The sequence below is a fragment of the Cynoglossus semilaevis genome, chromosome 13 (assembly GCF_000523025.1).
Source record: "Cynoglossus semilaevis isolate Cse_v1.0 chromosome 13, Cse_v1.0, whole genome shotgun sequence".
NCBI classification, from domain to species: Eukaryota; Metazoa; Chordata; class Actinopteri; order Pleuronectiformes; family Cynoglossidae; genus Cynoglossus; species Cynoglossus semilaevis.
In genome coordinates, this window is record NC_024319.1 from 8,584,275 (window position 1) to 8,610,383 (window position 26,109).

At 38.8% G+C, this 26,109-nt stretch overlaps 1 protein-coding gene across 3 annotated transcripts; it reads right to left on the bottom strand.

Moving 5' to 3' along the window:
• Positions 1–453: 453 nt before the first annotated feature.
• On the bottom strand, positions 454–26,009 carry osbpl3b (oxysterol binding protein-like 3b). 3 transcript variants are annotated; one of them, XM_017038156.2, is made up of 24 exons: positions 25,409–26,009; positions 21,068–21,193; positions 15,927–16,065; positions 13,848–13,964; positions 12,253–12,306; positions 11,287–11,400; positions 10,880–11,035; positions 10,628–10,751; positions 9,940–10,043; positions 9,621–9,713; positions 9,252–9,411; positions 8,454–8,584; positions 6,738–6,839; positions 5,691–5,822; positions 5,224–5,317; positions 4,899–5,143; positions 4,202–4,339; positions 4,038–4,101; positions 3,858–3,936; positions 3,620–3,764; positions 2,667–2,811; positions 2,320–2,446; positions 2,079–2,201; positions 454–1,609 (listed from the first exon to the last, which is right to left on the bottom strand). In XM_017038156.2, the coding sequence occupies exons 3-24, from the start codon at positions 16,020–16,022 to the stop codon at positions 1,513–1,515; spliced, it is 2,640 nt and encodes an 879-aa protein (XP_016893645.1). In that variant the 5' UTR covers positions 16,023–16,065; positions 21,068–21,193; positions 25,409–26,009; the 3' UTR covers positions 454–1,512. The 3 variants fall into 3 exon arrangements, with proteins under 3 accessions (XP_016893645.1, XP_008321619.1, XP_024917208.1); XM_008323397.3 differs by having other exon boundaries at positions 5,691–5,828; positions 25,409–26,008; XM_025061440.1 differs by having other exon boundaries at positions 5,691–5,828; positions 15,927–16,068; positions 25,409–26,008.
• Positions 26,010–26,109: the final 100 nt, after the last annotated feature.

A 26,109-nucleotide genomic window follows, 5' to 3' on the forward strand; every position in this document is an offset into this window, starting at 1 on the left:
AAAATCACCCAAAACATGCCTTACATGAATGAATGAATATATTTTTCAAATATTCATACTAAAATATTTTTGGAGTTTTAAACACAAAATATTCACTTGGCAGCATGTTTTAGGACATAATCATGCATTTTCAAGAACATTTCGAGAGTATTTGGAGAATTGTTTTTTAAAATTTGTTTTTATAAAACTTTTTGTCAAAATGTAAACTTTTCATATTATTTTTGGTCAAAAACTAAAAAAAAATTGACAATAAGGTTTTGATAAATACATTTCCAATATTGTATCTTGTCCTGTAAGTTTAAGTGTAAGTAACTTTTCACATCATTTTTGTCAAAAACTAAAGAAACACTTTTAGAGATGACTTTCCTGCGATGAAACTAGGATGATTTGTATCAAACTGCATGGTGTCGTTCACCTAGAAATGGTATTAATTGCAAATCATAGTCAAATCTCTAGTCATTTATATATTTTTATTTGTTTTGTTTTAAACAAAATACCAAAAATAAATCCACAAATGAAAGCATTACATGTTTTCTCAGATTGAGCAAACATCTGGACACTTCTGGCCACACTGGGTCAGTATAAATAGTGGCTCAATAAGTTAAGTGACAAAGACTTTAATTGCATGTGATTCCCTACTGAAGCTCAGATGCAAACTCATTCAGACACAGCCAGAGCAAAGAGCACAGGATGCATGTAAAGGTCATGTGATCCATTGTAAAACATTCATTTTAAGACTTTTCAAGAGATGCAAAAAAGTAATAATTAAATAAAATATGAAAAGAGTAAGGCATTGTGTTGGTGCAGAATAAATATATGAATATATTGAGGCCACATCGAGAATAAAAAATAAATAAAATTAGTAGAACAACATGATACATTTATGAGGATAAAGTAATAATGTTGTGAGAGAAAATAAGTAATTTATGAGAAAAAAGTTATTGGTAAAAAGTCATATATTTACAATTAAAAAGTCACAATTTTAAGGAAAAAGAAATGTTTAGGGCAAAGGTCATAACTTTACCAGAATTCATTTATAATAAATTGACAAACTTTACAACTATTTTCTCATAAATTTTTGATTTTTTTCCCCATAAAATTAGAACCTTTTCTCGTAACGACTTTTCCTCGCATCGACTTATGACTTTTTTTTTGTAATATTAGAACTTTTATTCATAAAAGCTTTTTTCCTTCTTGTGAATGTGTTATTTTTCTCATAACGTTCAAATATGTTTCTCTTAAACTCTTTCATTATAACCTCAAAGTCGCCTGGATGAGTTTAGAAAAATCTTTGACTGACCTTTTAGTCCAGCTGCTACTGATTTAATGTCAACTAAATGACCTGGATGGATGGGAATCTACACAGATCTTCTGCTTTGCATAAGCAACTGAGAGAAGCACTTGTTGTTGAGGCGATGATTCTGATTAAGTCCAACAGACTGAAGATGTTGATGTTCACAATAACCAGCTCAGGTCACAGTAAAGGCTCAGCAGGTGAAAATGTGTATCTTGTCACCAGAGAGTGGGGAAATCCATGTGGGAGAAACCCTGCTCCTTCCTCAGCTCCCAGTAGGAGTTGTTGCTAATCCAGGTATCGTCCTTTGACCTCCTACAGGTGACAGGAGAAAATCAGAAGTAGTTATAAGAATACAAACAAAACAACATATCTATGAAGATTCTCAGTCATCCAGGTCATGGTCAAGGTTGAAGAACCCTTCAACTCTCAACAAAATAACAAATGCTTCCTGTTGAAAATGATTTATATAAAAAATGATATAAAAACTATTTAAGAATCCCTTAAATAGGGGGGAATAGGGTCAGCAAAACGCCCTGTTAAAATGAAGTTATCTTTCATCCCAAAAGGCAGAGCATTAAAATGTCATTTCTACAAAGAAGCCAATCTGTCTGCGTATATACATACAGTATATATATATATATACACACACGTATATATGTATATATATATATACACACACACATATATATGTACAGTATATATACACACGTATATGTATATATATAGTATACTGTATATACATATATATAAATTATTGTATTTTAGTATTGAAGAAATCCACCTGAAGAAGTGCGGCTGGTGTGTCATGTTGTTCTCTTCGGTGACTCTCCTTCTTTCTCTCTGCATCTCTTCAATCCTCTGTTTCTCCTTCTCTGCAGCCTCCACCTTTCCTTCCTCCAGCAGTCTGACAGAGAGACAAAAACACATTCTTCATGTTGACATCGAAACACTTTCATCTACTGCAATATGTGTTTCAAGACAGGGGTGAGTGCCTACACGATGACCCTCATTTGACCTCTCACCTCTGGTCCGGCCGCAGCCTGGTGTCTGTGGGTGGCAGAAGTGACTTCAGTGAGGTTTCACACTCATTCAGCTCCATGGCAAACTTAGTAAAACCATAATACTGATCATGGTCCACTGGCATAACCTCTGTCACACAAACAAATGACAGAAAAATTATTTTCTTACTTCTTTGGACTTTAAATAAAAAAATGGAGAAACCATTGGTATTAAAAGTGAAGCAAAATTGAAATCATCATCAAATTGACCTCAAAATGTGATTAGTAATTACTGTTTTTTTTGCTGTAGCAACAAAATGCCTACATACCATTTTTTATACAGTCTGTGTTGACACAGACAGTTAACTTACTTGCTCTCCAGATACATGTAGCTGTGGGCGGGTCACCACAGAAAACTGCCTCGTGCCATTTCCCAAAGAGAGTGTGGATGACCTTTCCTTTCTGGTCTGTCACAGTTCCTTCCACTTCATTCACACTTGAATTCCAGTATTTTGCCTAAACAGATAATAATATAAAAAGTATATATTTTAAAAAGTACAATGATGAAATGTTAACGTTTAACCTTCTGCAAATACCATGTAGAAAATAGTGAGCCAATTTGTCTTCACCACACATTTCCCATGATGTTAATGTTGTAAGAGATAACTACAGATCAGCTCTACAAGAGCTAAAGCTAGCTACTTAGCTAGCTGGTTAGCCTCTTGTATCTAGTTTAGATTACGCCAAAACCAAACTAAAAGTAGCCAAAATAGTTAAGGGCTAACTCTTCCTCTTATAAATATCAAAGCTGTACTACAAGCAAGAATTAGCCAGAAGTACAATGAGCACAGCTAAATGTTTCTAAAATTTAGCCAGAATTAGCTTATCATTTCCTGTAGGCTAACTAAACTTCCTGACATAGAAAAAACTAAAGTCAAGCCAAGAAAAGTTTTAGAGAGATTAGAGAGATCAACTGTTACTGTAACTGTTACCTTCTATTCCTAGCATTAGCAATGCTATGACGACCAGGCCGTGTTGAAAGTGTTTAAAGAGAGGAGAGTGCTTAATGAGTGCTGACATGTGTTGGACACTTTACTGCCAAGCGTCAGGTCTTTTAAATTAGTTCTAAATGAAAAGTAATTCACCTCCTCCTCAAAGCCACATCTTCAGCACAACTGACTCAGCAAAACTGACTTTCTAGCTGAGGCTGTAAATTTAAAAAGCTACATACAAGCTAATTGCCAACCATAACAAAACATAGGAGCTATGATTTAAAAAATAAAATAAAATGTAATTTATAAAAAATAATTTTTGTCAGTCTTACCTTAACAAAAGTGATCTTGCACTGGCAAATATCGCTGCTGGAGTTTCGTATGGTGATCTCGCCGTAGTGCTCAATCCAGCGCTGCCCACTCAGGATGTTGTGAATACAGGACGTCACCTTGTTCCACTGGTAGTGGTCCCCAAATCTAGAGTTGAAACATTATTTGTACTTGTAGACAATGTTTTTGATGAAGACTCTTGTTGGTGAGCAGGGAGTAAATGAGGCAGCAGTTACTCACTCAGGCAGAGTCACATGAGTGGTGCCCACAGGAACAATCTCCATGGACTTGCCCCAGAACTTGTTCTTACACCTGACATCTGCAAAGTCAAACAGTAGAGGTCAGCATTCTGCCTGAATGACAGAAACCTGCTATTAAAACATATTTTAAAAAAACATGGTTGAAAACATTTTCCTCTACCTTGCCAGAATATAAATTTTTTAGACTCTGCGTGACAGGCAGAGATTGGTGGATGATGACTGACCTGACAAATGAAACAAGACAAAATTAAAACAATAGCAGCAGTAGAAATCTTTATTTTCACTAAATGTTTTTAGAATAGTTCATCTTTTTTAAATTCATACTTGCTCTGCAACAAATCTAAAGCCTTTATCAGGACGGTCACATTCGTACGTCTCCCCCAGGATGGGGTTAAACGGCTTCCCTCCAGTTCTGTAGTAGCTGGACGCATATCCTGAAACAACAAATGTAGCCACGTACACCTAAAGAGCACGGAGACAAAACAACACTGTTAGTAGCTTTGTTAACATTTTTTAAACAAATAAGTAATTAGTCAACGGGGACCAATTAAAATATTTTTTAATAAAATTACTATTATATCTAAGACAAAAAAAGCGTAATATTGCTAATATTGTTATCATTATTATTATTATTATTCCACGTTCACCTACAGCTCAGAAACTTCCAGTAAAACCCTGCTTCTGTGGAAGTAACATTTTTTGCAGCATTTATCCAATCAGTATCTGGTCCTCGAATTGAAAGAAAGCTGTCCAAGATCTGCCCCATTCAACCCAATTGGCGCTGAGCATCAACAGAGTTTAATACGCACACAGTACTTCTACCACCTGTCAATCCTTCCTGCCCCCCTCTGGTACTACAGAAATATTTTTAAATACTCAACTGTTATTAAAGGATGAAAACACAGTTTAGACCTGGAGGAAGTTTAGGTTTATAATTCTGATGTCGCTGATATTATTCTTTGTGAAACAGCAGGTCGCTGTCTAATGAATTTAAAGAACAAAAGTGAGTTGTCATTCTCACCATCCGTTCATAGGGGTCCCTGGTGTTGGCGGCTGTTTCCAGCAGCTCGCTGTACTCCAGCTCCTCACAGAGTCTCTGCAGGGTGTTGAGAGGCTCATTTAGCTGCACAGGCATAGCCACCTTGGACAGGTCTTTACCAATGTTGTTTCTGAGGATGTTCCACAGGCTGATGGTGCTGTTGTTGGGACTGGGGGCCGGCAGACGTGTTCTACGCTGACAAAGTGCGACACTATTTCCTACAGGACCTGGAAACAGATGGTGTATGAAGTGACGAAGGAGAATGAAGATAAATGAGTTCTTCAAACTGAACTGAACATTTTTGTACCGGAGTTGGATCTTTCCATTTCTGTGCCATTGCTGAAGTTGTCCATGGAGATGTTGTCACTGACGTCACTGGTGTACGAGTCGTCTTCAGACACCTTCAAAATAATTGTAATATTTAGATCAACAAACATATTTCAATAAAACGAATTTGTTTCAACATCCTGGCAGCGTCAGCAGATCAGAGAATATGAATGTTCCCCGAGAACCTGGTGACAAAGTTGTACCTAACTGTTCTGTATTTTTAGATTAAATTAATTAACGTTCACTTTCTCCTTGTTTCCGCTCCAGCTGTGAACTGATTAGAGACACTGCTGAACAGAGGAGAATGTCACCGAGCACAGATTTGTTTCATGAGGTGACTGTACCAGCACTGGTGTCGCTGTGGCTGACGTTCACATCAGGCTCAGTAGAAAGTGTTGATGTCAAGAGGAAAAACTCTGAAGCTGACTGGAACACCCTGATGCTTACCTCGTTTTCAGAGGAACTGGCAGACAACAGGACTTCCTGTGCATCGAAGAACTCGGACAAAGACTCTGTAATCGACGCTCTGCTCTCATTGGACACCTGGTGCACCAGAGCAGGTGATTCGTCCACTGAGTCCTGTTTCTAGGAGACACGATTTTTCATAGCTATAATTACAGGCAGGTAATACACAGCTTCTCTCTTGACAGGAGCTGGTGATCGTTGGGCATTTTACCCAACAGTATAATCATGATGTGGAGATGATGAGAGGATTAGAACAGTGACACACACTACAGGGGTGTTTTAATAACAGCAATCAGTTCTGCACCCATTTAAATAAGTATGAAGAGTAACCTGTTCAGGTGTGATCGAACTGTCATCACACTGAGGACTGACGTGGCTAAAAATACAAGAAAACGACTGGTTCATATTACAGTACATGATACACTGTAGCAGTTATGCTGCAATCCATGTTAACAAGTGTGTCCCTAGTTATTAGAATTCAAATCTGTCCGTGGGCAACATCACAAACTTTGTTAGAAGCAAATTTACTGAAATATTTCTACTTTTATTCTACTAGAACCAAGGACAGAAAATAAAGGGACGCAGTTTTTACAAAAATTAAAGAGCGTGCACCGACACGCCGTGATCCTGCTGTGATCGAGGCTGATTAATGAATCAGGAAATGTTCCCAGAGACAAAACCTTTGTGTTAAACTGTGTTCACAATTACAGAGGCACCAGAGGACCAGAGCGCCTCACTGTGGCAGGTAGATAAAAGATAGATGGATTTTATTATTTTATTATATTAATCATCATCATCATTATGATGATCAATATTAACACCATGATCCTCATCAACATAATTTTCATCTCTATCATCATTTAACACCATGATCCTCATCAACATAATTGTCATCTCTATCATCATCATCAGTATTATCATCATCATCACCACCACCACCACATTCATCATCGTCACCTTTAGCACCATCACTACCACCATGACTGTGGGGAGCAGAACATCCAAACGTCACTACATGGTTGCACCCACCTGCACAGGAGCAGTCAGATGTATCTGTGTGGACTCCGTGATGTGGGACTCAGCATGGATCTTTCCCAGACGCTCCCTCAACTCAGAGTTTTGAGATAAAGCCTAAAAAAAAATAATGTTAGCGTTAGCATGGATAATAGTGAACATGCAGCCAATAAAGGTGGATAAGTTCAATATGTAACAATATTACAGAGGTGTGAGCACTTTATATTTAGCTCACAGTGAGCTCCCTGGCTGTTAGCAATCAGACAGCAGGTAGTGGGAGCCTGATTTATACACCAACCTGATACTAGCCCAGTGTGAGGTGTAGAGGAGGCAGGAGATGAGCAATCATGTAGAGTTGAATTGTTGTAATAGAGCAAAGGAAGTGAGGCGGATGATGAAGAGGCTGACGATGAAGAGGCCAAGCTACCAAGCCCTTCATTTTCCACTAACAAGTCAAACGCAGTCAAACTCAATTAGAGCAGAGACTAAAAACATAAACTGGGACCAAGTGGAGAGATGAGGGTGGTCAGTGTTTATTAAAGGTCTGAGTGACAGACTCAGTCACTGACTCCAAAAGACAAGAAGGAGTGAAATAGCTGCATCAAAATGAAGACAGTTTAAGTGTTTTTTATAACCATCTTCTGTTTTCACATCACTCATGTCTGAGAGAACACAGAGTGACAGAGCGACCTCTAGTGTTGTGAAGTGTTGCTGATAAAGAACTTTTACTTCAAAATTATAACATGTACTGCACACAGAATTTGTTCCAAATACTATAAGACAGTGTGGGTTCATCCTTTAGGGATGAGGCCATCTGGGCCAAAGCTGTGGGAGTTTGTATGAAGGATATGAAGGTCACTGTGGGTCAGTACTTTTCTGTTCATGGGCTGAGCTGGAACCAAACCAGTGAACAGGTCAGAAGGTCATCACAAGAATTATTTTCCTTTCCAAAAACAAGTTCTCCTCCACTGCCACTGACTGGAACAGTGTGAGTGGATACACTCATGAATCCATGGTTATGAACTTAAATGAATCACATTAATGTAATGTTGTAAATGTTTTACTGGTGAATAAATAAAAAATATCAAATTAATGTATTGAATACTTAAATAAATCGATGAAAAAGACAATTATTGTGCCAATAAAAAAAATCAAACTTTCTGCCATAATTAATGTATTGAATACTTAAATAAATAGAGTTTTACTCTCATCAAGGAAAACAGAGGCCAGTTTGTTTGTGTTTATATAGTATAGTTGGTGTATTAGATCTGAAGCTGTTTCAAAATAAAAGCATGAGCTGTTAGTCAACATCATCCTTTGACAGAAGGAAGCGCTTAATGCATTGACCATAAAATTACAGAATTCAACTCAGATTTTTAGCTTAATATGACTCCAAAATATTGATTCCAAATCTAGAGGTTTTTGGACTGTACAGGAAAAGCTTTACACTGCACCACTGTGTGGTCCAAGAAAAAGAGGAAATAAAAAGATGCGTGTGGGTCTGAGTGGGTGGAAGCAGCCACTGGGAACCTGACTATAACACATGTTCTGGTGGAGGCTCGACAACGTCACTACAGCAGGATGTAATTCCTCTAAAAGGCTCATCAATGTGTCACGGCTCAGAAATCATGTGGGAGGATGCGGCGTCTTGAAGAACGGAGGAGAATTCCTAATCAGCTTCTACAGACGTCAGATGTGTGTGTGAGTACGAGTGTGTGTCCTTTCACGTACCGTCGCCAGTGCATTCTTCAAACTGACCACTTGTGGGGACGCGGGGGGGCATGAGTCATGGTCCAGACACTGTTTTAGCCTCTCCCTCTCCGAGGTCAGGGCAGTGAGGGCTGACATCATGGTGGCATGTACTGTGAGGAAAAAGAGAAAAGCTCTCATCAATATTCACCAGACGTTGACACATCCGCTGGATCACGTCATTTGTAACCATGATTGTAATTATGCCGACGTTAAATTTTAACAACCTCCTCTTGCTCGTTAATAGCATTGTTTTACAACGCTGACCTCTCAATTATCTCATAATCAGTGCTTGCGAGGCCTCAATAATAAAAATGCCATCATTTAAATATGATAATACATCACAGCCATCTATCAAGATCATCACCGCTTCATAAATAAGCGCATAAATCTGACTATTTAAATGCACTGGCAGCTATTCCCCTGAGCAACTTCAAACTCCACACACAAATCTTCCTCATTATGCTATGTCACGCGCTACGTGAACGAGAAGTTCACGTCCAGTGATGGAAAAAACACTGTGAAATCTCAGGAGGCAAAACCAGAGATTTTTATAAAATAATTATTACCCAGTGTCTGTCGTTAGTGAATATAAATTAAATACCATACTGCGATGAGCAGTTCTATAGAACGTGACTGACAGTTCGTCAGTGATTAGCAGTTGCACGGCTGCAGCGTTGTCACTGATGACACAATGGACGACACAGATGAGGCGTCTGAACGATGATGCACTTGTGCATTTTTTTCCCCGTTGTCTTTTGTTTGCGACAATTCACTCACAATCTGCTGCGACTCGACAGAAGTCCTCCTGCAGCTTGGCCACGTCGAAGGCACAGTCCAGAGATTCAAGGTCGATTTTGTCATTGACGAGAGCAGCTGTGGAGAGGTTAGGATTGGAGGCATGGAGACGGACGGCACCAGAGGAAATGCAGCTGGGCACCTGCAGAAAACAGTAAGTGGAAACATACAGAAAAATGAAGTCATTTTTTAAAATTTCTAACCACTGGGACAGAGCGGTCGAATGGGTGTTAGCCTTTAAATAAAGAACTCTACAACATTAATGATTCCTGATGAGACACCTATGATGGTGTTTAAATGAGTTCCTGTTAATGAACAGCAACAGTCACACACCATTGTTTCCCTGTTTACCTGGAGTGTTGTCTTGGTATCTTTGTTGTAGTTCTTTGAGCGCCATTTTCTTGGAAGTCTTTTTTCCTTCTTGGGACTGTCAAATGTAGATGTCTGATCAACGATAAGAAGAGTCTCATGTATTTTCACAGGAAATTATGTCAGAACTGAGCAGAGCTAAATGAAGGGCCTTCTATAATTAGTACCAAACAGCCTGAGGGCATTACAAATTTCAAAGAGGAAATGAGAGAAGAAGAAGAAGAGTCATCTGACTTTATATCAAGTAATTCAGGGTCGTCTGGATGTTACATACGTAGTAGACCTGATGGAGGTCACTGACCTGCAGGGCTTGAAAGGACGGAGCAGAGTATGTGCGGTGGAGGACTTCCATATTTTGCAGCAGGTGGTTGAGCTCCAGCAGGTAGGAGTCACAGACGGACAGGTCTGTTGAGAGCAACATTTTTTAGGAGAAGTCTGATTCTGGTTGACTGTGAGACGACTAGCGTTCCTTATTTTAAATAATGAAATATCTTGACATGGCCGCTGTTTACCTGTCAGGGCCTACAAACTGTGGCTATAAGGCACAATTCTTTTTTTACTGAATTAGATTTTTTAATGTTAGATAATTATTTGAATTTGTTAAGAAAAAAAGTATATATTTTATTTTTTTTGCAAATACTGCCTTAATATCCAGATGACAAAATGAAAAATAAAAATTGCATCTGAAATACTTGTTTATTTTGTACCAAAAAAAAGAAAAAGTTGTAAAACAGCCAGTGTTGGCGATTAAATCAATGATATGTGTTTTACCAAGAATCCAACTGTTAGAAATATGTTGAAGAAATTAACAATTAAAAGTCACAAATAAAGTTCGAATAATTTTCCTGCTTACAGCTGTGTTTATAACGCCCCCTGCAGGGCTAATCAAAAGTTTGCCTCACACATAGACAACTATTTAGTCGTCACTAAATCTTGTTCCGGAATATCAGAAGACGTCCAGTAATCAGGTCGTCTGTCCACTGTCTCACCTTTGGAACATTTATCCAAGTCCTCTGAGGACTGCAGCCAGGCTGTAACCTTGGCCTGGCTGTTGCAGCCTAATGGAAAGGCTCCCACTGAATGCACCGTGGACTGCCTTCGTATAGACATGCACTGTAAGAGATCAACATGTTAACAATTTTACTGCTTTATAAAATATTTAAAATCAGATAAAGATAAAACAAAAACTAAATCAAGCAGCAAATCATATAGTTTTTCATTTGTGTCGTGGAGAGGTGTACCCTTCTGAAGGAGGCATTCTTAGCCACGTTGGGCGAGCTGGGGGAGGTGTAGTAAAAGGTCTTCTCAGTAGGATACATGGCAATTTCATTCTGCCGATAGAGACGATGATGGCGCAGCTTAGACACCCAGTCATCAAACAGCTCCTGGGACTTAATCTGTGGAACACATAGCAACAACACAAAGTACCACAAGGACGAGTAAAGCATAAAAAATAAATAAATAGTGCAGTGTGACCCTTAATTCCCTTTAACCCAATTTCACCATGCAAGGTCAGTGTAAAGTCATCTACATGAAGGCAACTGTTCCAGGAACACAGGGTGAATTATTGAAATAATCCATGTTTCACCTTGTTTCTTGTAAGTCAGCAAATAAGTAATAGCTAATATTCATTAGCCTTGGGATTTACCTTCAGGTGATAGATGTTTTCCTCAGCATCCAGATCAATGCACTTTGCTTTCTTCTTAATGGCCATGACAGAGAGACCCACGTCGATGCAACCGTGCAGTTTCCCCTTCTCAATCTATGTGACAAAGTCAACACATGACATTTCAGATTTATTAGCTTAGCCTTTACACAAGAGGACGCCTCATTTAATAAATCCATGCGGCAGTGTCTTAAAGCAGCAATAACAGCACGGTCCTCCCTCTGCACATGGACAACACCACTTTATAAAATGGATTTATAATCATGTAAAACTGACGTTGCAATGTTTAATTCACTGTGAGAACATTTGATATATTTACTCTAAATAATCAACGAAAAAGGTAACTTTAAGAAGATGGTCGTTTGTCGTCAGTGTTTTTAGGTCAAAGACACAAAACTGATGGAGAGATGGAGCAGCGTCTGTTATTACACAGTGTAAATATAAAACCGGTAATTTATTATAATCAGCCTTGTCCCTTGTTACTTTGTTTTCAATAACATGCAGATTCATGTTGTGTAGTTGTGTTATTAACCTCACAGTGAGTGCATCTGTTGTGGAAGTGACCTTCACAAACACTTTGTTAAGTACCTCTGTGTTAACATCAGGGTTCGGTACATTTGTCATACAAAAACAACTGTGTACAGACATAAAAATGGCAGTAATGGCATTTACTGAGGTTCATTTGAATCCTGTCACATTTGTGTTTCAGGAGAGAATTGACTTTTATTATGATGTGCGTTACCATGGTTACTGTAGGTTACACATGTGTACCAATAGTTTGTTCGGTACACGTGAGTATTTGTACCAAACTGTTTGGTATGAATACACATACCGAATAGTTGACAGAAAAATGCAATGACCCTGAAGTACCTCTGCTGACTCCATAGGGGGCACACCCTGTTTGAGTATTAACAAGCACTTGTGCAGTCAGCAGGCTTTCGTACTCACATCAGCGCTGCACTTGGCATACTTCAGGACGCCCTTGTCTAAAGAAAAGTATCTCTGCAGAGAGAAAGAGAGAAAAGACAGTGAGCTGGTTTTGATGACAGATGAATACCATCATTACCTTTAAATAACAATACGTGCATGTTTCTCCCCTTTGTTTTCTATCATATAAGTACTAGTATATTAAAAATATTCATATTGAATGAAATATAATTTGACAAAACATCAAGTGTGTGTATGAAGTGTTTGTGCATTCTGTCTCTTTTAAAAATGATCAAGTGGGCCGGATTGAACCCCCTTGCAGACCAGTTTTGGCTAGCGGGCCGTATGTTTGACATCTCTGACCTAAGGTTTCACCAGGAGTACATGAGAGTCTCTGAACCTCTGTCTTAGAAGGGCTTAGTACACTGGTGCTCTGCTGTCGTCAGATGTGATTCTAACTTCTAACATATTTATGTCCATTATGTAGAACTTTTAATACTTTGTTTAGGTTTTTCTAATCCCAGACATTAACAGCTTATACTCTGTTTTCAGTGATAAAAGGTATACTATGAAAGTAGTGGTAGATTTCCTCTTTACTTTGACGTTAAGAAAATGTGCTCATCCATATCCACGAGCACGACTCCTGTCACGTTTCCTTCTGTCTGCGTATTTCTTTCTGACTCCGCTGATGTCTCCTCATATTCTCAATGTGAAATCACGGAGCACTTACTGTACATCATCGGACTACTGACAGCACAAAACGACTGAGATGCTCTGACTGTAAGTCAATACTAAATGCATACAGCTCTATAACCAACAGGCCATCAGCTAATGCATCTGAGAGGAAACAACGAGTCTCCTAGAACCCATCATCACAGTCAAAGCTTTCAGACAATGGCTCAAAAAAAAAAAAAAAAAAAAAAGCCACTGACCCGAGTCACATTTGAGGCTCAAATCCTCCAAACTTATTCAATTAGTGCAAAAACAACTGAAAAACATCCACTCTGACGGACGTTATCTTTGTGTTTGTCAGAACAGGTCATTTGAACAGCTCAAATATGTCAAACGTTGAGTAGAAGAAAACTAAACCAGAGAACCAAAGGAGTCCTGACAGTAGTGGTGACTGATTACCACGTGGAACATCATTAACATTAGCTATCTCAGGTTTTATAGCTGTTGTATTTTTTTCTCTACCTTACATTACAAACTCTCAGGATCTTATTAGAAAATACATGAGACATAGAAATTAAAAAAATAATTGAAATAATAACATTTAAAACGTAAACGGAGAGGGAAGGCTTCGTATGAACTTGATAGTAGAGGTGTGTTTGATTTGATTTGAAGTGGAAGTGGTTTATTGTCATGGTGAAGGTCGTTTATGGCCTCGTTAATGAGGAACAGGATTTTATAAGTGATGTGATGTTTAATTAGAAACCAGAGAAACTCAACTACAGTCCCATCCACCAACAGGGGGTGTTGCAGAAATAGTGCGACAACGACTGAAGTCCTCGTCGCTCTTTCACTATTGTTGTAACAATGAAATAGTGACATCACGATGACAAACATCTTAAACATATTCCTTTGACATTGCACTTCTACGCTGATGACATCATTACCTTGTGCCAGCCTTTCATTGGCCACTTCCTCTTCTTCAACATGTAACCCTCCTGTTTCTGCGGCTCCATGACGTTGCCGAATCCTCCGCGCAGGCCTTCTACTATTTCCCAGTTGTCCTGTGGAAACAGATGGTTTTTAAAATCCTGGAAACAAACTCCAAAAACCTGCAACACAATGTTGCTAAATGACACAAGGAAGCAAGGACACGAGTATGGATGGAATACATTTGCTGCCTTTTCCCATTCTTTTTGCATTTCTTTCACTTATTTGTACCCATTTACTCGCACACTTGTGTCAGTCATAGAATTCAAAACACTGCCCAGAAAACACATCAGCATTTAGACTAGTGAAACGTGTAATTGTATATCTAACATTTTGTTTTGTTTCTTAAACATCAATCTAGTTTTTCACACTTCCCAAATCCCCTTTGGTCTCACTGGCTCAGTGAAGGAGAAAATACATTCCTAACCAAAATGAGATGTGCTGGAAAAAAAGATATATATATTTTAAAAAATAACTGGATGTGTGCTGCGGTCTATTTAGCACAGCTGTCCACAAGGACTTAATAAACGGTAAACAGACTTGTGTTGTGTCAGTGTGTCCCTCACAGTCCCACGTAGAAAAGTCCCGGCTAAACAAAGCTTCAGACAGATACGGAGCTGAGGCCGTCTAAAATAAACCCCCATATCTGATGAGGGGGCGTCAGAGGGGGGGCAGAGTGTGACTTTCTGTGGTCTCTGCCTCTGTCAAACAGTGAGTCACCGTCACGCAGCCTGAACTCTTTTTCTTCGAGGTCAAGGCAGCAACGTCACTGGAAATACAAGGGTGAGCTCACAGAGAGAGTTTATCAAGATGGAGTCGAATCTGAGATTAACAGTGAAGGAATTCACTGTGTCTCACTTTGATGTTTCGTCTTTAAAAAGTTGAAGAAGGGATTTTGGAATAGATTTTGAAATCTATCATTGTGAAAATTTACAAATGATGTCAAATAGACTGGGATTTTTGACTGGGATTTCTGAATCACTGTACTTTTAATGAACTTTTTTTAAAATAGCTTTTTTCATGCTTTTTTTTTCTCAAGCTGCCATTGCATTTAAAGCAACAATATTTAAAGCAAAACATTGGTAACTTTATGATATTAGGCCTTTTGGTCACAGGTTAATGATGGTCACAGAAGCCTGGTTGGACATTTAAGACTCAACATATGTATATAAATTTATCAACATATGTCTCCGTGTTTTAAATGAATTTTAAAAGGCTGTTTAAGGAAAAATATTGAAGGGAAATTCTATTTTTTCATCTTGTGTTAGTCATGAATGCCCACTAATGTTTTACTAGCGTATTTCACTGTAACAGGTTGTTATATTTCCAGTTTCACTTTATGAAAAACTCTTAACCAGACCAAAGAGTTGAGACAATATTTTTTCATCATATTTTGCAGTAATGAAGTACTTTGTCCCCAGCAGAGAAATTGTATAACTGTAATTTTCAGAAGAGAAAAACTGCTTCAGGCAATGAAACATTAATGATTCTGCAGATACGTGGGACATACTAGTTGTTGCAGCTAAAGGAAACCCACACTACATTTTTGTACACATAGGAAATATATAGACTGTACAATTGTGTTGATTTAAATCCCTCGAAGGCTCAAGTACATGATGCAAATGAGACACAGAATCAATTACATCCTGAGTCGTGCCTTTATAAAAAGAAATAAAAAAACTCATAGTAGAGCACAAGACAAGAAAAAAAGGATTTCTCTGGAAAATTATTCAAGTGTCTGTTCATGCTTTTCCCATAATAAAAAAAAATCAGATTCAGTCTGTCATGAAAGAACAAACTGTAAAACCAAAGTCTATGTAGAATAGAATAGACCCTATTGTTGTTCAGTGAAGACCAATCTGTGATCAGAATCCTGTTTCTATGACTCGTACCTATCAATATTTTGCATCCGTAAGATTCATATTAAAAAATATTTAAACATGTGAAAATGTTTCTTCATCAGTAACCATTACACAAAGAGCGGCTGCATTAGCCCCGTGCTGTGCGACAAGTGTCCTCAGGCTGCTGTGAGTTACCTGTCGGCCCTCTTGTTTGGATGAGGAGCTGCTGTTGCTGCGTGACAGTGAGGAGATCTTCTGTGACATGGCTGAGCCTCGCTCCTCTGAGCCCATTGCACTGCAGAGTGGCTACGAGTGGAGAACTACAAACATTCCTCTGCTGAGTAGAAGAGGAGGTGGGGGGGGGGGGGGGGGGGGGGGGGAGACACGGTCGTGGAGAAGGAGGGAGGGAGGGTGAGAAAGAGAGAGGGATGGCTTTAATAAACATGTCCACTAAAAGCTTTTACAACGTCTCGCAGAGAAATACCCGTGTTTATTCGGGGTGATTAGTCTCCTCCGTCATCATGGGCCATAAATATTACACAGTGTGTTTGCTGTCAGCTAATGAGAGTGAGAATGCACTCACAGTCAACTGGGTAAAGAGAAAAAAAAACTGGAGAGAGTTCACATCTAAATCACGAATTAAAGAGCAACAGATATTCCTAACTCTTCCATTAGGGTGTGTTATAGTGATACCTTAAGATACATTTACTTCAGCAGACGGTGAAACAGCAGTAGTAACGGTGAAACAATGTTAAACAACCTACACATTTTTTGGGATTTAACTACGAGCTCTACCTGTTGTAAAAGCACTCGGTCATAGGGATGTCCGATTTTAACTTTTTGCCACTATCCGATACAACGATAGTGTCCAAACATCTAATTTCCAATTCCGATATCCACCCATATCGATATAGGCCTGGTAATATTATTTATTTATCTGTACAAATAAACACCCACTGCATGAGTATGAGATTAATTAAATGAGCTGCAATGCTGCCATCTAGTGACTTTCACTTTAATATACAGCCGTTTATCCCCAAAACTATGTTTAGGGCACACGTCATTTGGCAAAAACATTGCGTAAGCATTGCGTAATCAGGTTTTCATTATCGGAGGAAAGACCGATAACAATTCTTACAGGTATTAGATTATATGCTAATTATAAATTCACTTTATATACAGTAACATACAGTCAAGTAAATACAGCATAAATACATAATTATTGTTTTTAGTGAATGCACTTGATTTTATAAAAGTACAAAACACAGAAGACAATACAATAGAACAGGATGAAATAGAATGGAATTCCTTTGACGTGACCCATTCTGCTAAAACATAATATCTAGAAAGAGCCTGTAAACATGGAACCAAGTGGAACTGATAATGGACTACTTTCACTGCACTCATCAAGTCATTACTCAGACTTTGTCTCTTCCCATTTTCAAGTGTATCAGATGCCAACCACTTTGATGCAGGCTAATCCTGTTACCAGCTCTGCACGTACAAGCTCTGTGCTGCACGGTGTCCACAGACACTTTGGGTTTGACGGACAAAAGGACGGTCATCTGACACTGTCCTCCCTCACCGGAGCATCCTACTCTGTCTCTCTGCCTGTTGACCACAGTTATGTCTGCATCTGATTAACCAGACCAGAGGGAAACCACACTGAGCTCCTGACAGATGTCAGTTGTGACCTGCATCATGTGCCTTATTCATCCACTCTAAGCTGCACACACACAGGCCTCCCCTTCAAGACTCCCTTTTATCTGGCACTACAACTGCACTTGTCAAGCCTTCATCATGGTGACAGGGGTGTTACACACCAGTTACAGTAATTAGCCCTCTCCCACAGAGAAACACAGGCCCCAAAAATGGCACCAGAATTGCAGTGAGCAGTTGTGTTCAACTGTACTGTAATGTAATTACATATTTAGGTTCAGACTGTGTGTATTTTTACTTGATGGTTGTTGAAAACTGACCACAGAGAACAGAGGCTGGATTTGGTTGGTACTGCAGGGAAGAACAGGTACAGAACAGTCTAGAATGTTGACAAGAACTGCCCTGTAAGTGTGGGTGAAATCACATGGACCTTCTACAAAGGTCCACTTTTCGGCTAGCACATATGCTAATGCTATATCAAACATTTCAAACATGAATCTTAAAATGGTTTCCTCTTAGAAAGAGGTTTGATGACGAGACATTTAATAACTTTAACTACATGATGGATGACAGGAACAATTAGAAGTAAAAAGTATTTAGGGTTGACGACTGACATGAATTCAAACTGGTTCACAATATTAGATCTGATTAGACTAGGTGAGTGTTTCCCAAAGCTGGGGGTTAATGTTCACTGTGGTTTGATGCAAATGCTATGGATGTCTCAATGGGCAGAAAAAGAACCAAAAATATTATATTATATATTACATTATATATTGTTCAGACGCCTGTGAAGTTTCAGTTAGGTCATTACATTCTAAGAAGTTCAGAAGTACGCAGCGACTTCTAAAGTGTCGGTTCAGCTGCTAAGAATGACTTTTTAACTGAACCAGAGGAGTCAGCAAATCCAGCCTCCACCAGACGGCTCGTCAGAATTTGTGGATGGTTTTAATGTGCTTCATAGCTACAGTAACTAGATTGACAACAGCTGAGAGCCCTCTAACACAGTCTACAGACTCTCCTCTGTCCATCTCTGTTGTCTCCAGAGTCTGTCGAAGACACTGATAGGACAAACAAGCACTTTAGTAAATCAAATATGCTGGGGAGGAACTGGGAAAAAACATTAAAATCAGAGGTGGAAAGTAAACAATTTTTTACTCATGTCTGTAATGAAATCATCTTCATTCATGTAGAATAGACCAGCTCCTGGTTGTTGAGCTTTGGATGGACAGTGATACACCATCAAAATTTGCACTTTTTTGTTGCATTTTTTAACTTTTACTGAAGTAGCTTTTTTAGGTGAGTACTTTTACTTTTAATTGGGTAGAATTTCATCAAAGTACAGATACTTTTACTGAATTACATGGTTACTTTTTTCACCTGTAATTAAAATACACTTGACAGGGAATAAAAAAGAAGGGATCATAATAGGGGAGAGACTGGGTGATGTAGGAGTTCAGTCAAGTGAGACTCTATGGAAAGTTTTTGTTTTTTTAACAGAATATGATAAGTTGACGTTTCAAATCCTTTTTAATGAGTCATATATTCTCCAGAATTCACTGTAAAGGCAAAAGCCAGCCGACGTTTTCATCACTTTTATTAAGAGCTTGTGAAAGAGCCTTTGTGATGAACCAAGGTTGCTGTGCAAAGTACACAAACCCACAGAGAGAGACTCTGAATATGTGTGTGTTAGGAGTAATGGGTTTTTTTCTTTTGCTTGAATACTGACAACAGGCTGATGAAGCAACACTATTCAAATGAAAACAAAAAAAAAATCAACAGGGATTTTAAAAAGCTCCCTAAAAAGGCGACGTGTGCCTTAGTGCACGGTGCTGTCGTGGTCATTTACGCAAATGCTGCCAAACCAATATAATGCTGTGGTAACAGCCTTATCTCTGTGGCCCAACGGCCATTCTCTGACAGCTCATTCTGTTCAATGAAATGCAACAAAGTAAACTGCTGTGAAGAAAGTCTGGAGTTATCACCTTCAGGCTGACGCTGTGCTTCCATCCATCTGAACCAACCAAGATACTGTGATTACATTATTGTTCCTTCCCTGGAGTTTCATTTGTAATGAGTGTACTCGTTATTTTTCCTTATTAGATGTACACCAGGACTTTCAAACTCCTGGCTGGGGGACCACTTCTGGTCTGTCAACTCCCTACATCTGACCAGCAATTAAATGAATTAGTGAATGATAATTCAACTTTGTCCTTGAAGTAAAAATGTTAAAAAATATATTTTTGTCCTTAAAATATTTTAAAATATTTAATAATCTAAATTAAACTACATAATATAATATATATATAGATTGTATTTGTTTATTTATTCAAATGCTTTTGTGGTTTATTTAAAATTGAGAAACTAGAAAGATTAGTGCTGGCTGTTTTTACTTTAAACATTTAATATATGTTCATCATATATATATATATATATATATGTATATATATATATGTGTGTGTGTGTGTGTTTTCTTTGAGAATTGAACACTGATGTGTGAGCCCCACTACACTTCAAAGCTGCAAGTGAAAAGTCACCACGTGAACGTCATAAAATCCTACGACTCCCACCATTATTTAACTGGGACGATGCCATTAAATCGTTCTTGTCTCATTAACGATATCCATAATAAAACCATAAAAGTATACTCTCCCTCATTAGCCTTTGTGAAATATTCTGTATCACAGTGTAATGATATACTACAGTACTATGTTGCCATTTTTCTTTACTGTGACAGAAGTTGATGAACCACATTAAAAACTTTTAATGAGATATTGTGGCCAGTTTGTCCATGTGGAACTAATGTGGGTGAAACTGGGATTTATGGATTCATAATTGACACGTAATGAACTTGGACTAATTGTTTGGGCCACAAAGATGACTTCCTCCTTAGCCACGTATGGAAAATATTTACAGTTTACAATGATCAGATCGGCTGCAACCGACATGAAAATAATTAAATAATTCAAATACATCTCTCTCTCTCTCTCTCTCTCTCTCTCTCTCAACGTGAGGCCTTTCCAGTCCATCACTGACTCAGTGACTCAATCTGTTCTGGGCGAGAACTTCCAATAGTCAACGCGCAAACGATGAAAGTAGAAACTTCTCTGATAAAAGGATGATGAAAAAAACAATTTCAACTTGAAACAAACTCCTTTGTGATTGTTCCACTCAGACCTTTTTTCGCCGCTTCATCGCAGTTTTAGCGAGAGTTTATCAACAGAATGCAATCAGCCTTTGAGCAGAGTAACAGCAGCTGCCTCAGTCTGACAGTCAACTTTTCATCAAGTCTGAGGAGCAGAACAGAATCAACAGCACAGGCCCTGGAGCTGCTGAAGTCCTCGACATGTCCTTTGTTACACCTGGGGAATGTAGTCACCTTGATCTAGTGGAGAAATCTATTACCCCTGCCTGTGATCTGCCCTTTATTCTCTTTTTAAAATGACCAAAGTGTTTAGCCAGAAGGAAAAAAACGACTCTCCCAGGTACCTGCAGTAACACAAGAACCTTAAGGGCTTAAATGAGTTCTTTAAAATCAGCCTGGAGCACTGACACAGAGATAAAACTGGCGTCTTCCCAACATCAGATCTATTATTCATTAGTACACCTCTTCATCAAGCACAACAATGTTAGTCAGCCCATTCTGGTGTGTGTGTGTGTGTGTGTGTGTGTGACCGCACCTTCACTGGACCAAACACAGATGGTCAGAGCTTCAGGGGGAAAGGTTGGAAAGGTTGCAGAGACCACAAGGAGCCACACCAAAAAGATCAGGGTCCTGCTGCTGGAGTTGGAGCAGAAATCTGACACTGGAATGGAACAAAAAAAAAAGAAAAATTGTAAAATTGATTTTTTTTCCTACCGTATTCTTTTAATTGGTGCTTAGGGAGCAGTGGCCAGTTTAACAATTACTCTAATCTAATGATTTGTGGGAAGAAAATAAAATACAATGACAAAACCTTTATAGTTTTTCTTTTGCAGTTTTTGCCGTTATCATGCCTTATCACCAGCACTATGCAACATACTACTGTACATACATTTCCAATTTGAACAGTGCTTCCAAATTGTTTTGAGCTATAGCATATATTTTACATTCTAAAAATACCACAGCGCACTGCATGAAACCTGGATCTAACATGGATCGAAACACAACACAGCGCACTGTATGAAACCTGGATCTAAGTAGCTGAACACAACGCTAATATACTTGTTTTTACAGGCTTTGCTGACACCTTTAGGAGTATTTAATTATTCTGCCTGGTGAATTACTGTAGGTCAGCCTGTAACCAGATTATAAATGATAATGTCCACCCATATCCATCAGTCATTTCACCTAATTTCCTCTAAATGTGATCATAGTTGAAACAAATTCTATTAAACAGGGGCTATAGTGAAAGACCTCGGGGGAATGTTAACTCATGTTGGACATGTCATGTAGACTGTTGCCACTCCTTATTTTTGGTCTACTTGATGTCCAGTACTTTACAACCAGATGGCGGCAGTGAAAACCAACTCATTTTAGACACGAGAAGTCAGTCTGTGTGCAGCTTCAGTCTCTTCACTGAGACATGACAGCCTTCCCTTCACCCACACTGACTGAAGCCACAAAACATCCTGTTAATCAACCACATCCTCATCATACTCCCCCCTCCCACACCCCTATCCTCCCTCTCTCCTTCTCTACCTCTCTGATCTGTTGTCTCTTCTAAATGCGGCCCAGTTTCTGTCCTTTGTTCCGGGCAGCCTCACAACTCAGCACTGGTTCATTAGGACGCAGAGAACCGATCTGCAGCGATCAGGAAAAGTAAAAAAAACAACAAAAAAAACAGTGTCAGTATCATCCACCTGTTGTGTTTAAAGTAAAATGTTGCAGTTATCTGCTTAGGATGCGTCGATGGCATTTTCATGCTTTGCTATCGCTACAGTGAAGCTGTCATTAATAATTTATTACGATGCGTCTCTGTGGTAACTATTCCTTATCATCAAAAACAGGAACTAAAAAACACGATAAAAAGCAGGCAAAGTTCACTTTCTTGATATTTTGTGAAATTAAAATGGTCAAAATGTTTCGTTTTGGTTTCCGCAAAATCATGGCTTCATTATTGTACATTTAAAATTGACCAAACTGACATATTGACAGGAACAGCAGTGCCTAAAGGAAGCTCCTCATATTTATATGTCATGGGGAGGGGGAGGAGGGAGGAGGGTGAGTACACAACCTGGTCATGTAAACCCAGCCCATGGAGGGCTCACATCTACACATACAGTATGGAGGTCCAACTAATCAACAGGTTAGAGAATCTGGAGGAAACCACACACACAGAAAGCCCACTACCACAGGGGATCGAACCAGCGATATCTTTGCTGTAAGGTGGGATCCCTAACCACTCTTCCATCATGTACACTATATCTCAATAAACAATACAACAAAATGAAAACAAACTAAAATGTTCTTTCCCTCAAACTGTATCAATATTGTTGTGAGGAATCCCTCATTGTACTGTATTGTATATGTATATGTGTATGTGAGGAATCCCTCATTGTACTGTATTATATATGTAATACGTCTGATGACATCATCACAGCTGCTCACTGATATTCATTCTCCTGCTGGTTGGTGGATGACATGCAGACACTGGAATCTCATAGATTAGAGCTCGACAATGGACGACGAGCTTTGACTTGACAGGAAGAAAAAAACATGGAATTACAGCGGAGGTTCATTCAGGACTGGATACTTGTACTGTAGTAAAACACTGTGTAACGACACACTCCACTGTCTTCACACTGTTTTTCTCTCCTGCCTTTACATTCCAAACATTACAGTGATTCCTCTCTGCATTACGCTGCGGCTGCTGTTTTTGACAGGAGAGAAAAATGCTCGGTGCTCAACGACAAAAAACCCGAGTCCCCGCACCAGGGGTTTGACAGCACAAGAAACCACTTTCTAATTCATAAATATATATATATTTTTTACAAGTGTATCTGAATTTCAGTACGTCAATTTAAGAGTTAATTCAACTAATGCAACACAACTGTTTTATGTTATTTTTTGAATGTGAGCCACAGTGTTAGTTATAATAAGACTATGTGTTCTGTCAAATTAGATATCAATTATCATATTAACAAACAAACATAATAATGATGAACTGGTAAATAATCATAAGATTTAATCAGACTTAAAAACACTTTTAGGTTAATGATTGGCATCAGCCTTTCTAGGTTAAGCTTGAAATGTGGTTTTAAAAAAGAAGAGGTTTTGACACAAGTAAAGATTTATATGAAGTTTTTTTTTTAGGGTGATAGAAAACAGAGCAAATCCTGCTGTGTCTACTGGTGTCTTAGTGGTGAAGTCCATTTACTCAGTAATGGATTAGTTGAAATGACTTCCATGTAAATTGTTACCACTATCTTTTGCCACATTCACGAATAATTACTTTGTAATTGCTGTGTTACTTTCCTGTGTATCATGTGAATTTCTGGGTGTATTGATGAAAAATAATTTGGCCTGAGACTCACATTCAGATTGACAGAATGGGAAGTTTTCACACTGGACTCTGCTAATGCTCATATTCAAGCTGAATTTTTTTATTAATTTTTTTTTTACTTATTCAAATCCTTCTTTTTTTCTTTTCTTGCTCTAAAGCTCAGTGAGGAGCGAAGGCTGAGCACGAACTCTTACTTGCATCTTGAAATGCGCATGCTTTCTCTGCTCAGTATCACAAACACCTACATCCACACAGCATGAGAGACACAGCCACTCATAAAGACACATTATTCTCTCTGCTGGCACGGCCACAGCTCACAGCTTGGAAAGCTCTATAAGATTCTGTGGAAAATGAATGAAAAATGTTTGTGTTTGTGGAGAGGTAGAGGGTTTAATACTGACACTGAGTCCAAAATCAGTCATTTTCCATCCTATAATATTCTTAATACGACACTCATGCTGATTCACTACTTCGCTCAGAAACACAATGCTCCAAGTGTATGAAACTATTCTAAGGAGCAGTCAAAAAGCCCACAGTGTGACTCAGAGAAGCTGCTGCTGCTGCTGCCTTTCGTTGGATGGTTTGTTGCAGACGTGCACCGTTTCTGCCAGGCCACTGTTCAAACGTGGGGTAGAAACCATGGACAACCATACAGGAGGTCTGTAGGTGAGTTCAGTTCATGATGTAAATCATGTTTGTAAAATGCAGCTTATATTTGTATGAGCAAACAATGTGTCCACGTACACCACTGTGGAGCCCAGTCCAGGTCAATATCTGATTTTATTAACCAGCACACATTGAGACACATCTGAGACATCTCCCAGGTGTCTCCAACCACCTCTGCTGTGTTTAATCTGATCAATTTTCAATTTGGTGCAAAAACATTTTTAATCAAACATGACTAGGAAACAGTAAAAATGACCAACGCTTGCAAAGAGGGTTTTCTTCTAAAACAAACTGTACTAAAACTAAAGAACATTAGAAAAATATTGATTTCAGTCACAGGCGAAGAAGCAGGTTGGGACCAAACACAAAATCTGCACAGAAGGAATTTTCCAAAGAAAAAGACACTTATACAGCAGTTATCTGGTATTATGTACTAGATACTATATGATTATACACTATCAGGACCAATATCAAGTCCTGATTAATTGATTAAAGTCCCTTCCTGGTCAATGGAAGGGCTCAATGGGGGGGGGGAACCCAATGGAAAATGAATGTTTACTGTCTAATTGCATGTGCTGACAAACCTATATATAAACAAGGAGACTGACAAAATGCCAGAATAACATAACAGTCCTGGCCTCAGGGTTTAAAGTGGCTCCAAAGTCCACATGCACCAGAATTTTCCCACGTTGTTGCTTTAACAAGTGGGATCTGTGAGCTTCACCCCCTCCCCCCCAAAAAAACCCCAAACAAACCCAAAACTTCAAAATAAAGGTTTTTGACACAAGTATTGTCCAGTGACCCACAGTAAATTAATAAAACCTACTTTTGTTGTTATTTAAAGAAAGTAAAAAGGTTGGACACACTCACCTTGACTTGACTTCACATCCAGATGAGGTTTCCAGGTGGATTTGAAAAAAGGAACTAAAGTAGGAGAGAGAAAAAAACAAGAATAAAACAGGTGTGTAAAAGATAGTAAAAGTGTAGTAACACAGTTGACAGCGTTCTGCAGCGCCGCACTGACATGTACACACACGCGCTGTGTACGCTCTGAGGGAGCTGCACCTCCACAACTGAGGGAGAGACAGGGCGAGAGAGGGCGGAAGAGAGGAGAGAGAGGAGGGGAGAGGAGGATGGCTGTGTGAGTTGCTCACGGGGCGTCCAATGAAATTACATTACTAGGTCTCGTCACGACAGAAAAAAAATGCTGTCAAATGATGTGAGCTCCACCGGAGAATCCCCCTCCAACGACACCGCTACGGAAAATAAGATACAAACAACGAAAACACATCTATGACGTATGTCGTTTGATTATGAAACTTTACCAATGACGATGTAATATCCGTTTTCCTAAATATTATAAATTTAAACTTAATTAACTAGGGTAGTATGAAGTAGAATAAAAAAATTCCACCAAATAAATCCTACGACTTCTGAATTCCTTAATTCTCCTGCAGTGCTTTTAAAATCATGGTACACGCAGCACTTGGTGATACTTTGGCTCCCTCTAGTGGAGAATAGCATATATACGCATGCATCTCGAGACAGTCTACCTATTTTGTCTTTTACCT

Coding starts and splice junctions, on each gene's coding strand:
- osbpl3b (XM_008323397.3), bottom strand. CDS start 16,022: ATGGGCTCAGAGGAGCGAGGCTCAGCCATGTCACAGAAGATCTCCTCA. Junction 11,036..11,286: donor AAAACATCTATCACCTGAAG/GTAAATCCCAAG, acceptor TGTGTTCCACAG/ATTAAGTCCCAGGAGCTGTT. Junction 4,340..4,898: donor GGGACCCCTATGAACGGATG/GTGAGAATGACA, acceptor CGTGCTCTTTAG/GTGTACGTGGCTACATTTGT.